Source organism: Xyrauchen texanus, chromosome 2 (assembly GCF_025860055.1).
Source record: "Xyrauchen texanus isolate HMW12.3.18 chromosome 2, RBS_HiC_50CHRs, whole genome shotgun sequence".
NCBI classification, from domain to species: Eukaryota; Metazoa; Chordata; class Actinopteri; order Cypriniformes; family Catostomidae; genus Xyrauchen; species Xyrauchen texanus.
The window spans coordinates 29,176,313-29,191,885 of NC_068277.1; the positions used below are offsets into that span (position 1 = coordinate 29,176,313).

Below are 15,573 nucleotides of genomic sequence, written 5' to 3' on the forward strand. Positions count from 1 at the left end.
AAATATTATTCTTCCTGTGCATTTGTCACTCATTGATATGTGTCTAAAATATGTTGCTTTATTTTCTTTTGTTTTGGCTGCAGTCAGAGCAGAGCGTAAGTGATGGTTATGGTGCAGTGAGCTGGCTGACTGTTACCCTGTTTGACACTACAGTAGCACTGAGCTCATGTACTGTAGCTGTCTCAGCTAACCTACTAGATGTACACTAGCAAGAGCACTAGTACTGTGGACGTGGGCGCTGAGATGTTTTGATAGCAAGTGGTCTGACAGTATGTCTCAGTCACGTGGTTGTCTGTATGTGTTTGGATAAGAGAAACAGTGATGTTCAAGCATGTGATTGTGTGTGTGTGGAAGTGTGTTGACTCAACAGGCCAGACAGAGCCACAAGCAGAGAATGTAAGTTATGGAAGACAAGAAAGGAGCACACAAGGTGGTGTTTGCCAGCAGACTAAGTGCGAGATGAAACCGATATAATAAGAATGGAAAAAAAAGTGACAACGCCACAAAATGTGCCAATTCTATCCCAGTAAACATGCCATCTTTTCTACATTACAGCAGCTGTGATCTGTACATCTGCTTCCGCAAACTGCTGCAGGCTGTCTTATAATGAAATTTAACACCTCGCGTCCCCACACATCCTCCACCTGCCTGTCTAGAGCAGCATCTCACTTAATATCTAAACTCGGATTACACCCCATTATCATCTCTCTCACCTCAACTTGCTTTTGAATTGCTACAGCTGCAACAGACTTAGCCTTTGTGAATGTTGTCTGCCTTTGCTCTGCACATATGAACAGTGGTTTTAATCATTCTTCCCTCTAATTTTTTTTCTTGTTGAGCAAGAACATCCTTCGGTCATCAGCAGAACCATACAGTGGGGGTTCAAAAGTTTGATTCCACATATAAGTTGAATTCTAAATTTAATTTAAACTTGGAATATTGAAAGTTTTAGAATTTTGAAAACAGACAGATATATTGGTTATACAGACCAGTATATCGGTTTACCGATTCATCAGCTTATAATTGATTTTTGGAACGATCGCAAAAATCAATGCCGATAGTTGCCGATCCTTATTTGTATTTGTGAAATCTAAATCTTTCATCATTGACAATATTTAACCATATATATTTTTTCTCACTAAATGCCTGTTTTGTTATTTTGATTAGATAATTAAGTGTTCTAAATTGAAGCGAGGGAATGCAAAGAAAAATGTGACTATATAGTGAAACATGTCAGCACTTACATTGTGTCTCCAATTTTACATGTTGTGAATTATAATGAACCTTATTCCTCATTAAACCTCATCTTGTGAAATTTCTGTGTATATACAAATCTCTTAATCTGGTGTACACTCACCTAAAGGATTATTAGGAACACCTGTTCAGTTTCTCATTAATGCAATTATCTAATCAACCAATCACATGGCAGTTGCTTCAATGCATTTAGGGGTGTGGTCCGGGTCAAGACAATCTCCTGAACTCCAAACTGAATGTCAGAATGGGAAAGAAAGGTGATTTAAGCAATTTTGAGCGTGGCATGGTTGTTGGTGCCAGACGGGCCGGTCTGAGTATTTCACAATCTGCTCAGTTACTGGGATTTTCACGCACAACCATTTCTAGGGTTTACAAAGAATGGTGTGAAAAGGGAAAAACATCCAGTATGCGGCAGTCCTGTGGGCGAAAATGCCTTGTTGATGCTAGAGGTCAGAGGAGAATGGGCCGACTGATTCAAACTGATAGAAGAGCAACTTTGACTGAAAAAAAAACACTCGTTACAACCGAGGTATGCAGCAAAGCATTTGTGAAGCCACAACACGCACAACCTTGAGGCGGATGGGCTACAACAGCAGAAGACCCCACCGGGTACCACTCATCTCCACTACAATTAGGAAAAAGAGGCTACAATTTGCAAGAGCTCACCAAAATTGGACAGTTGAAGACTGGAAAAATGTTGTCTGGTCTGATGAGTCTCGATTTCTGTTGAGACATTCAGATGGTAGAGTCAGAATTTGGCGTAAACAGAATGAGAACATGGATCCATCATGCCTTGTTACCACTGTGCAGGCTGGTGGTGGTGGTGTAATGGTGTGGGGGATGTTTTCTTGGGCACATTTTAGGCCCCTTAGTGCCAATTGGGCATCGTTTAAATGCCACGGCCTATCTGAGCATTGTTTCTGACCATGTCCATCCCTTTATGGCCACCATGTACTCATCCTCTGATGGCTACTTCCAGCAGGATAATGCACCATGTCACAAAGCTTGAATCATTTCAAATTGGTTTCTTGAACATGACAATGAGTTCACTGTACTAAAACGGCCCCCACAGTCACCAGATCTCAACCCAATAGAGCATCTTTGGGATGTGGTGGAACGGGAGCTTCGTGCCCTGGATGTGCATCCCACAAATCCCCATCAACTGCAAGATGCTATCCTATCAATATGGGCCAACATTTCTAAAGAATGCTTTCAGCACCTTGTTGAATCAATGCCACGTAGAATTAAGGCAGTTCTGAAGGCGAAAGGGGGTCAAACACAGTATTAGTATGGTGTTCCTAATAATCCTTTAGGTGAGTGTATATATATATATATATATATATATAAAGCTAAATTTGATAAATATTTAAATATAGAGCATTTTAATGGCGCAAAGTCTCTGTCATTTCAAAATAAGAGCCGTTTGGGCTTGTTTACAGTTAAAAGTTCCACATTCTGCACCAATTTTCACTGATTATTATTTGGATTTTGGTTTAACTATAAATTTAATCTGGGATTTTATCAATTTTGTACTATTAGCATCTATGTCAGTGCCTGTCATAGTAGGAAAGACTAAGAAAATTATATTTAATGTTCTTTTAATCGATTTTAAAAACGACCGATTAATCGTTTGGCAGCCTTCCCACCACCCATCACCATCTGTTGTCACGAATTGCAGAGGCATGACCCAAACACAGCGTAAAACCAAAAGGTTTATTTAATAAGAAAAACAACATAACAAACCTAAACTACCCCGGAAGGGAAAAATAAGATTCCAGACGATGATATCAAGGACTGACTGGGCTGGAACAAAAATGGAAAAACCCACATGACTGACTTGAACAGTAACAAGACCGAAGAACAGGACCAATGAACAAGACCAACAAACAAGATGAACCGGCACTGGACAGCGCACACATAAGGAGACTAAAATAGAGAGAGAAATCAACTGGTTATGAGCAGTATATGTGAAACAATTTAACTATAATGTAACTATATAACTTAAATAATGTGCAAACAAGGAGGCGGGGTATGATGGAGGACTGAGTGATATGTGGCAAAACAGAAACGAAACAAAACAACATGCTCTCATAAGACAAAAACACCTGAGTGGCACAAGCGCACATCGCCCAGACAATAAGGCTAATTGTGTTCATGCCAACCAACGGATAAAACGAGAGAATGCATGTCAACGCCAACAAAGCAATGCCATGCATTCTCACTCTAGACAAAGCCTGAGCATATATTGCGAGGCAAACACCAAGCGATGCACACAACAGACGACAACTCGAGACAAGACACCTGTGCAAGAGTTCGGCCACACATAAACACGACAGCTCAGACCGAAGTCAATGAATTTCAACACAACATGAAGACAGATCACGACCCAGGCGCGCAGCGCAAATAAAGTGTATAGAGAAGTGCAACCATTGTTGCGAGAGACGGACACAAAGATTCACTTAAGTGGATGCCACCAAGATGACGTAAGTGCAAAGCACTCACGCCAATAAAAGACAAGACGTGAAGCATGAGTGTCTGGATCCCGACACCAACAGCGAAACCAAACCAAACAGTGTAGTAAGGATCCAGACACCATGCCCCGGACATGTAACATTAGACAGACCGAAGGGCGCAAGGCAGGTAAACCACAACCGAAGCCGTGCGCTCACACAAAGACAGAAAACGTAACACAAGAAAGACGTAGAACAATGATGCCACGATCCTGTCACTCAAAAACACAGACTGACAAAGTGAAAGGATCATGACAATCTGTATCGCAAAATCCACTATTGGTCGACATCTAATATGAAAATCTCCTTGCTTCTGTTGAAGCATACAAGAGGCTTTTCTAATCTTTTTATTTATTTATTTGTATTTACTTTATATTATTTTGCTACTATATTTTTTCCATCATCATGGAAACAGATGTGTGCAGTCAAACATACATGCAGCTTAGAAGGAACACTGGCTTTAATATACACAATTAATAGAATTATCTGCCTCCAATTAATGATTATGAACTAGGCTTGGACAGATAGGTTTGAAGCTATTTTGAGGGATGACATGCCTGTTTGTCTGTGAGCCAGGTTTATATCAGAGCCATGCATCAGTCTCTCGCCTCTGAATAACTCCTATGTCTTTACCCAGGCTGACGGGCTCTTTTCTCTCCAGAATACTCCCGCTGTAAGTGCTGTGATATTTACACAGTGGATACTAGTATTTGTAGATGAAGTCTTAAGTGCTTGGTATTAGGTTGATTTATTTTATGTAAATGTGTTTTTTGTGTAGTTGTGTCATAGTCTTAATTTGTGTTGGTCTTGTCTTCTATGTATACATATGGAGATGTTTGTTTTAGGTTGTCCTTTAGGTTGATTGAAGCACTTGAAATGAGTTTGATATGGTTCATTAATATGTGCTTGCTGTAAAATTAGCATTCATTGTGTCACGTTGAGCTGTTAGCACAGAGGCAACTAGCTCTTTTTACGTATGTGTATGTTTGTGGAATCTGCTAGTGGGTATTGAATCTGTAATGCAGAAATGGGCCTGTGATCATTTCCATGCATGTTCATTAACCTTGGCACACAAGAGACCGCACAATTCCCACTGAAAAGTACATCACCAGATGGGATTTTCCTCGTTGTGTGAGTCTGTAACATAGAGATACTTTCTCAGAGATGATATCTCCCCTCCATCTGAGGAATCGGCCCTTCGATATCTCTCCAAAGGGTTTCTTGACTCAAGAGCACTTGAATAATGTTGCCTTCAAGAGTGGCTATACTGTTAATAACAGTTAGTCTTGGTAAGGCAAGTTTATTTAAACAGCACATTTCATACACGATGGATATTGAGGTAATAAGTATTAATGGTAATACATGTTTTACATAGAGAGAAAGAGAGAAATCAATTTAATTTATAATAATTTATTAGTATAATATGTTAAAATGGTTTACAAGGCCATAGAAGTCACTAGCAGTTTGTACTGTATGTGCTATATTTGTTCTGTATGTAAGGCAAATAACTGCAATTTTAATTTAAATTAGTAATCCTTCCCCCAAAATATATAAATTGTGTAGTGTTAGTCAAATGAAACATAATTTAAGTGAGGTAATATATTCATACTGTATATTGTGGGTCAGTTTGTTTGCTGAAACATACAGGGAAACAGATGGATTTAGAATAAAATGCATACATAGGGGTATCGGTGAGATTATAGTTGCTCACATGAGAAGCAAATGCAGAAGAGAGGAAAGAGGGATTTGGCTAATGTGCATGTGAGATGGATGTGTTAGCGTAAAGGCAAACCCACAGAGGAAAGTACACCCTGGGATTTATTTAGGCTTTTGTGAGTTTGTCAGTGTGTATTTGTGCATGTCCAGGGCATCAGAGATTTAGGACAAAATACACACTGCCAGGCAACAAGAGCTATTTTTTCTTTCTCATTCTCTCTTTTTTCATTCTAACAGACTAGCATTTAATTTTCTGTGTTCTTGAAAATATGTTCAAAAATAAAAGTTTGTTTTTATGCATTTTAAAGATGTTAATTTCATTCATTAAAGAAAAAAAGGGAATATATAGGGAGTGTAATAATTAGTTTTTGTAGGTATTTTCAGCAGTCCTCTCGTTAAAAAAACAGCATTGAAAATATCTAATAATTATGTTAAGGTTTGTCTTCACAGCTTTCACAAGAACCTCTAGCATTCGTTTTTATTTAATGATAAGCAAGGGAAAATTATACAATCTGACCTGAGAAATCCTGAAAACTTGCATCTGGTGCAGTCTAATGGGCATTCTGCATCTGTTATTTTGAAACATTTTTCCTTTATTTGTTTGTTTCTTCTCTACTCTATCTATTCGGCATGTTTCACATACTCTCCCTTAGGGACATTCTCCTATCCATGTGGAGCAAATATTATGGTTGACATGTTCTTGGAGACTTCTATATTTAATGAACAAATTCATATGTACAGCTTGTGAAATTCTACCGTTGATCACAAGCGTTTTGACATTACATGTGTTTACTAACTTGTCCCACAGGCATTCTTCTTGTGTCACGGTGTCTGCTTGTGTGGATCTCTCTGTATCTAAATATCCTCTTCCCAATCCTTAAAATTAGCCTCAAACGCCTAATCAAGGCATACCCAAAGTAAATTTAAAGCTGTTCTTGAACCGTTTGGAGTACATGCATGGTTTTGGTCACATTTGAAAGGGGACACTCTGAAGTTTTTTCCCCAGCAGTCAGAATTACTGTAAGTGCTACTGATTCTGAGTAATAGAAGTTTGAACACAATGAAATAGAAGTTTTTTTTTTCCGCCTGAAATTTTTTTTTGCACACAGATGCCTGCAGATGACTATAACTTGTAGCTATTAGCTTGAGAACACAATGGGATCACAGCATGAAGCCTTACCTAGTCCAAGTTCAAATTTTAGAACAATACCATAAAAAATGAATATTTTACACATGTTTTTCTAAGGGTACACCCAGGCGTTTTACAAAAGTGCCTTTTGGATACTCCAAAAGGACCCTTTGGTAACCTAGGACAAAAAGGCTACTACTTTTGAGCGCTTCAACGTACAGTCATAATTTTGGGCTCTAATGAAAGATGACACTTAGAGCTATCATATTCCATATCCAGATCCACTATTAGTTTTGCTGACACAGAGTAACTGATGCATAAACACATTAGAGTGCCTTTTCCCTTCTTGAAACTAAATGTTGTGCATATAAAAGAGTCAAAACTAGTGCTATGGTGGACAATTTGTTTATATAAAAAATACACAACAAACTATTTACATGAATTTTTACACAAAGTATTTACAAACCATTATAAAATTGTACATGTTTCTAGCAACATGCCAGTCATTGTAGCAGTCACATTTGGGTACAAAGCACAAAGGCAGAACACAGGAAGAGTACTTCACTGGTGTCTTTGCATGACACTGCCTGCACTTCAGGCGACCAGCGGTGCAAGATTTGGTGATGTGCAGCGGCCTGTGATCTGCTCTTACGTGGAGCAGGAGATACGTACTGGGTCTGGCTCCTCAGCAAGGGTCTCTCTGAAAGCCCTCCTCTCTTGATGAGGTGCTGTCCTGCTGCTCCACTTTATGTGGCCGCTTGCTGAGTGGGGAGAATAAATAAATGTAATTTACAAAGCTAGACACAACTTTTCCATCTTTTCTGTATTATATATATATATATATATATATATATATATATATATATATATATATATATATAGTATATTTTTCTTTTCGAGTGTGTAAATATGCATTATTGTATGTATATTTACTGTAAATACTGTATACTTTGCCAATGTACTATGGAACAAAGAGATGGGCCTACACCTCCCCCATCAATTCAGCATTGTAACAGATAGATGGGCCTACACCTCCCCACCTCCCCGCATTGTAACAAATAGACTCTCAAACACAACATATATTCTTATTTTCAACTTATATTTATTTATTTATATATATATATATTTAGTCCATTATATATATATATATATATATATATATATATATATATATATATATATATATATATATATATATATATTTACAGTAAATATATATTTACAGTAAATATACAAAACATCTATATAGCATGTCAATAGATCTGAAACAAACAATGAACTAAAACCTCACACAGGCACATACAAATACAAAAAACACGCACAAACGGTTCAAACACTCACTGAGGAAACACACGACAAAGGGTAATTACAAAATGTGTTCATTATTCAAACTAAAGCTTATTTATGCGGAATATACAGTAATATATGTTATAAAACACAAGAAAACACTTACTTGTCCAGAGCCATGTCTCATCTCTCCATATTTCCTCTGCCTCCAAATCATCCGTATTGTTTTCAGAAATTTCATCTCCAAACTCAGAATTTTGACAATGAATGCCTTCTTATATCACATCCTGGGGTGAAAATCCTGTTTTTCGCGTCCGTTTCACCATATTTAAATCGCCAAATGTGTAAACAGTTCCAAAACAGTTCTCCAATGGCTTTATGCTCGGAGGCGTAAAACTGTCGGTAAACTTCGAGGCTGCTTACGCACATGCATAAGAGAACCATGCTCTAATGGTTCAACTAAAGCCGCATATCACTGTTTTCAGAATTTCATTGGCTATCACGATCGTCAGTCATTTCCACTCTTCGATGTAATTGGTTTGATCAGTAAACAAAGGAAAGTGGGTATGCCCTTACATTCGACACAGACTGTGGTTGGGTATTGAAGGCTTTGGATAGGACATGGAAGCTCCTATTGGGTCAAATGAGGTGTCAATCGAAAGGTCAGAGTGCGTGCTTCCATTTTGATACCGGATATAGGAAATGTTTACATCTGAACTGAAGTTATTACTGATAATATGTGAAAGATTAGGCACAGCTGCCAGGTGCTTTGAAATGATGCAACAAGAGTCTGTGGATATTTATTGATGTAATAATGTGATTTGGACTAAACATTTTACTTGATTTGATTGTTTGGACATTTGACAATGAAACAACACCGTTTTTGTCGGGAAGTTATGGCTCAGTGGACTACTATGAGGCTTCATAGGTGAGTTGCCTAAATTTTGTTTTTGGTTGTTTATATGTTGGTGGTCTGACAAAGATATAGATTGTACCTGCTGTTGTGATTGTATCTTAAAAAGGTTTACATCGTTCGAATCACGAGTATCTCAGCTTTCCAAATATATGTATTATGTTTACTTTTTTTTTTTTTGGAGTTTTATCTTTCAAAAACATAAACCTCTGAAACACACCGTGGGTCGAGTTCGGCACGTCGGACCGGGAAAGCGTTAAACTTAATACTGAGTTATTTGATGGTTTCATTGAAGTATTCTTTCGAATGGTTATTCATGCATAAGGGTAGTTGACTTGACAGCAGACACAGCATTTTTTCTCTTTCAAATTATTTTATAATTATTATTAATGTATATATTTTTAATAGATTATTTCTGCTTTTATAAAATACATTTTTCATAATATAGGATTGATTAAAGTGATAGTTCACCCAAATATGGAAATTATCTAATTTATTCACCCTCATGCCATCCCAGATGTGAATTACTTTCTTCTGCTGAACACAAATTAAGTTTTTTAGAAGAATGTCTCAGCTCTGTAGGTTCTCACAATCCAAATGAATGAATGAATGAATGAATGCTATATTTATATAGCACTTTTCTGACACTACACTTTGTATTCACTCTGTATGGGCTTTACATACAGAACAGGCGACTTTCCTCACCCACCACCAGTGAATGGATACCAGGTCCAAAAAGTTTATAAAGGCAGCATAAAAATAATCCAGTGGTTAAATCCATATCTTCAGAAGCGTTATGATAAGTGTGGGTGAGCAATAATGTTTAAGTCCTTTTTAATTGTAAATATTCCTCCCTGCCCTGTAGGTGGAGTGTGAATCACCAAAAAAAAAGAAGAATGTGAAAGTGGATATTTATAGTAAAAAAGGACTTAAATATTTAAGTGATTAAAAATGGGAAAAGTTAAAAAGAAATGGTGACCATTTCATGTGCATTTCAAATATATTCTGTCCCTTATACGTTTATGTAAATTGTAACCTTAAATCTTGATGTTGGGAAAAAAAAAATTTCTTGTCTGTGTTATTTGTTAACTTCCAATGCATTAAAATCAGCAGCAGTGTGTGACTGAGATGTGTGTGTCTGTAGTTACAGGAGTCGTGAGGAAGAGCGTATCTCTAAACCATCGGCTGTGTTCTCCCCAGTTAAGATGGCTGAGGATGCACTTCTGGCTCCATCCAATGAACAGCCTGGTGACAAACAGATCCCTCCACTCCCAGGTCAGAACTTTCACCTGTCATCTGTCTTTTGTCCCCTAATTGTTTTTCTGTTATTATATCCCTGCAAGTGGGCAGAGAAAAATCATATAGAATATCGAAATTACTAAAAGTAATATTAAAGGCAAAGTATTTCTTTCTTCTGCTGAACACAAATTAAGATTTTTAGAAGCAAATCTCAACTCTGTAGGTCCATACAATGCAAGTGAATGGTGACCAGACCTTTGAAGCTCCAATAAGCACATAATGGCTGCATAATACTGTAGTAATCCATATGACTTCAGTGGTTTAATATATGTTTGCAATCCCTTTGGGTGAGAAACAGATCAATATTTTAATCCTTTTTTACTAATATATATATATATATATATCTCCACTTTAACTTTCAGAATGTGAAAGCGAATTGGAGATTTATAGGAGAGAAGGACTTAAATATTCATCTGATTCTCACCCACACCTATCAAAGTGCTTCTGAAGAGATTGATTTCACCACTGGAGTCTTATGGATAACTTTTATGCTGCCTTTGTAATTTTTGGAGCTTGAAAGGTTTGGTCACCATTCACTTGGATTGTATGGATGTACGGAGCTGAAATATTCTTCTAATAATCGTCATTTTTGTTCTGCGGAAGAAAGAAAGTCATCCACATCTGGGATGGCATGAGAGTAAATGATGAGGATTTTCATTTTTGGGTGAACTAACACTTTAAAGTCTTCTCAACTTTGCAGAGTCACTTGACACACACCCCCATTGTGTTGCCAATTGTCATTGTGACTCATGTAGCCAGAAATTGCCAACTCTTATTGAAAATGAATGAGTCAAGCCATTTTTATTTGTATAGTGCTTTTCACAACACACATAGTTTCAAAGCAGCTTTACAGAAAATCATGCATTAACAGAAAATGAAACCGTAATATCTATAAAGGCTTAGAGTGATCATTGTGTAGTTTGATTAAATATGAAATGTGTAAATATGCAAATTGTGTATAGAAATAAAATAAATAATAACTGTATTTAAAACCCCTTGAGCAAGCTGAAGGTGACTGTGGCAAGGAAAACAAAACTCCATAAGATGGTCATGGTTTTACATTTTAGTAAGCTTTGAGGTCCATTGTTTTAAAAAATGTAATACAATAAAATATATATAGATTAATGACTAATGTCTTTTGAAGTCCATCCTGGATTAACTGCAGAAGTTCACATTGATGCATTGTCCTTATTTGGTTGATGAAGGCAGTGGAATGACTGGTCGATGACTCAAGTCGTTGTCAAAATGAAAGTGTCTTAACTCCAACTCCTACATTCCAATGACTAATGACATCAAGAACTCTTTACTCCTCTCCTCTAGTTTTCTCTCAGTAACTGAGCAGCTGTCCACTCCAATCTGATCAGGAATGCCCTGATCTGAACTTCCTCCTCTCTCGTTCTTCACATTTTCTTATTTGCCTATTCACTTTAGTCTGATTATTCTCCAAAAACTCCTGTCTCGCCTCTTGACTCATTCATCAGAAACATATTCTATTATTACAGACTAATAAAATTGGTTATTTTTTAAAAGAATGATGTGAGTTAAATTATTGTAACAATAACAGGTTAGTCATGTCAGGTGCTTTCATCCTGTCTCACACTCTATGTCCTGGTCTTTCTTTACGGTTAGAGCCTGTTTTTTAAGTTGTTTGTGTTTATTGTTGTATGTTTTCTTCAAAGTCTAACAGAAATATACCTGTGTTTTGTGGGTGTGTAGAGCCAAAGCCAGTATATGCGCAGCCTGGGCAACCTGATGTTGATCTGCCAGTAAGCCCATCGGACGCCCCTATGCCCAGTGCTGCCCATGATGACAGCATCCTCCGGTAAGTATTATATTCTGCACTCTTGTCATACTCCCAAGTGTGCGTAGATGTGCCCATCTAGTGAACATGAAGTTACTTGCTCACTGGAAGAGTACAAACAAATGACATCTATCTTATACATACTAGAACTCCTAATGTGACTTAATCAAAATGTTATTAGTTGTGCTTTCGGAAATGCCATTAATTGATTTTATTACCATAAATCAACAGGCCACACACAGCACACACAATGCTCCTGTATATGGAAGACTGACCTCTTTTGTTCTTTTACCAGGCCTAGTATGAAGCTGGTGAAGTTTAAGAAAGGAGAAAGTGTAGGATTGAGGCTGGCAGGAGGAAATGATGTGGGGATCTTTGTGGCTGGTGTACTGGAGGACAGTCCTGCCGCTAAGGAAGGCCTGGAAGAGGGAGACCAGATACTCAGGGTGAGAATGTCCACAGGACTTTAACATTTACTAAGATTGCAAGTAAAATCTATGTTGAGGATGTAGGACATGCTATATAGATCCAGCATAATTTGCAGTACATACAGACATTAATATAGTATCTAGGGTTCATCTCAGATTATAGGTCAAATCTGTGATTTTTCTTCTTTCCTCCTGATGTTCAAATACTTTTCCTTATCCTTGTTTAAGGTGAAGAGATAACACATTGGTTTGTTGATTTCGCAAAAATTTTAAACACGGTGGCTCTGTTTAATCGATGCATCATGTCAACTTCTGGCTAACCAGTGGCATGAGTTTGGGACAAGTACAAGGGAATTATACAAAATTACCTATTAAGTAAATACAGAAGCACTCTCTTTGTGGAATAAGTGGAGTCGGAGCTCTTTAAAGTCATTTTCTACAAACTCTGCATTTCTCTGTGCGGTCAGTGCCTCTTCTATGTGTTACGCAAATGTCCTGATGTAAGGGGGGGAGACTGAAACTGCATCTGGCTGATACACACTCTGTCGAGGGGGGCGCTCATCCCTCGAGCCCGCACTTGCTAAAGCTAGATTATAGCGCAATGGTTCACAACTTATTGAATAATAAAATATGTCACTGCACATTTCTTATCGTGAAGAAAATTGGCAATATGCAGCTTTATTAATAAGAGAGAGTTTGCTTAAGTTAAAGATGGATTGAAGTGAACAGAAAGGTTAGAGAGGGTTGTCTTCACCCCATTATACACTGCAACAATATAAGTTTATAATTTGTTTTGGCTTGTTTTCCAATAAAAATATCTAAATCTCATTTAAAGCAATGTACATTTTCATTAGCAGCTATACTGCAGAAGAAAAAATTATTATCTGAGAATGTTGAATATAATATAAAAAATACATATATTTTAAATGATCTAAAAATCCTTTAAAAAAGATGCATTCACCTGAGAAGCGTATAAGATATTTAGACTTGCTTTTAGAGAATAGATCTTGAATGTAAGTATATTTTGTCTTTACTGCACTCACAGAAGTATAACCAAGTGAAAACAATACACGTATATACAAAATACACTAATATACAAAATACACTTATATTTAAGATACATATGTTGCTTCTCAAGTGAATGTATCTTGTTTTAAGGATTTTTAGACAATTTTAAAAGGAAACAAGACAAAAATTGTCGGGGCACAATCTGAATAATCGGTTAAGAGCTAATGATTAATCATTGCAATAATAGTCGAATAATCGTTAGATTAAATTGATTATCAAAATAATCTTTAGTTGCAGCCCTAATTGCAATGGGCTGTTTATGTAGAAATTTGATTTTAGACATGTTTTTGATTTGTTTTGTGTTTTATGTTTTTATTGTCAACTTTCAGACCAGGAAAATGTTATCTTGAAATCCAAACCATAAATGTCTTGCAAGTCAATTCAAACGGATGCGCTGCATAGCACTCTTTTTCCGCAATCTTTAAAGTTTGTTGAAACTTAAGTATGTCATTAGAAAGCTGAGACTGTCCTCCGCCACTCTTTCCACCCTTTTCTCTGCCTCTTACTTTCTGACTTGAATTCATTATCAAGTTTCCCAAGCAGAACATTTTTCTTGCAGTAATTTCCTCAAAAAGAACCTCCAGCTCTTGTCAACTGAAGTTTTTGTTTCTTTCCTTTCCTCCATGTCAAATTAAAAATGGTCAAATGGTTACCTGCAAGTAAATTCTCCTATAATGGTTGATGCTTGCTACTTATAAAAAGGTTAATAGATAGATAGATTTATCATTATTGAATTGTTATATTAGACAAGGCAACCTCATGAGTAGGCTTGTATAATCAGACATTGTGAAAGTCACCTTATTCTTAAAATGCAAATAAAATATTTGAGAACTTAAGTATACATAAGAATTGCACTCAGGGACCTGACGTGATAGCATTCGAGGATCGGATGTGTGAACGGCGAGCACTGTGCAATGCTAGTTTTGATAAAAAATATAAACCGGTGAGATTCAAAACACACTGTTCCATAACTGTTTTAGTAGGACAATAGGTCAAAGAATTCAAAATTCTCGGGCTTTGGAGAAAATAAAAGACACTAACATGCTCAAGCTAAAGCCCCCGAGCAGGCTGCAATCCTGGGAGTCGACTTAGTCGGGGAGGTGCGGGAAATGCGACGAGAGATACACCTAACATCACCTAACGGAACTTTAACAAAAAATGTATGTGCTTAACTACCATTGTGCCAATTGTTTCTCAGGCAGGAACCGTTCTGTACCATGAAATTAAATTGGGGAGAAAAGGGGAGAAAAAAAGGGTTTAATGCTATATAATTTGATTCTGCATTTCCTGTTATGCCTATAAAAAAATTGTTCATTAAAAAAAAAAAGAATTGCACTCACGAATATTTTACAAACTTCTTATAATTTATCCTAAAACATTGTATTTTTTTTAAAAATTTTAAATCCCGGATTGGTACAGAACGGTTCCAGCCTGAGAAACAATTGGCACAATGGTAGTTAAGCGCATAACATTTTTTGTTAAAGTTCCGTTAGGTGATGCTAATGGCACAGAAATTACACACATCACCTTGAAATATACACTGTGTAACATTTAAAGAAGCAGCCTTATCTTATCTTAGAAAAGAAAGCATGTGTGTACATCTGCTGTTGATGAATTACTGTACTGTAACAATTTGTAACATCCCATCTCAGAAAAATATGAAGACAGACTGTAAGTGACCCTGTGTCTGTGGACAAAAATAATCATGACATATTCCTGCTCTGACTCTGTGCCTGTCTCTTCTCTCTTTCTAGCTTTCCTTTGTTTAGCCTGTGGACTCACAATGGCTCTCATTGTTTAACTCGAGCCTCCAGTGGTCTTATGCTATTGTCAGTAGTTGTGTGTAAAACAGAGAATATAAGTCAAGCTCATTTAGGCTTGTTTATCACAGAGCCACATTTTAATGAAACATAGATTGTTTTGTCTCTCCCACACCCGTCCCAGAGCAGGTCATCTCTGTGTGTGTGTGTGTGTGTGTGTGTGTGTGTGTGTGTGTGTGTGTGCATGCTTTACAAACACACACTCCTTAGATTCCAGGCCCTACCCCACTGTGAGGCTCCAAGCACATTGTTTTTTTCTCTCCAGACATTTCTCTGAGCATTTGCCAAAGGTGACTAAATGTTCACCTCTCCTTTTTCCCTGAAATTGTGACTTTCAGATATAACAGA

The 15,573-nt window shown here is 37.1% G+C and overlaps 1 protein-coding gene across 9 annotated transcripts in view; it reads left to right on the forward strand.

Moving 5' to 3' along the window:
• The window catches only part of LOC127654758 (tight junction protein ZO-1-like), a 97,219-nt gene that overhangs the window by 52,442 nt on the left and 29,204 nt on the right, over positions 1–15,573 (forward strand). For all 9 annotated transcript variants that reach the window (XM_052142106.1, XM_052142132.1, XM_052142139.1 and 6 more), the window contains 3 exons: positions 9,954–10,084; positions 11,825–11,930; positions 12,205–12,355. In XM_052142106.1, the coding sequence (XP_051998066.1) occupies positions 9,954–10,084; positions 11,825–11,930; positions 12,205–12,355 (388 nt within the window). The remainder of the gene's footprint in view (positions 1–9,953; positions 10,085–11,824; positions 11,931–12,204; positions 12,356–15,573) is intronic.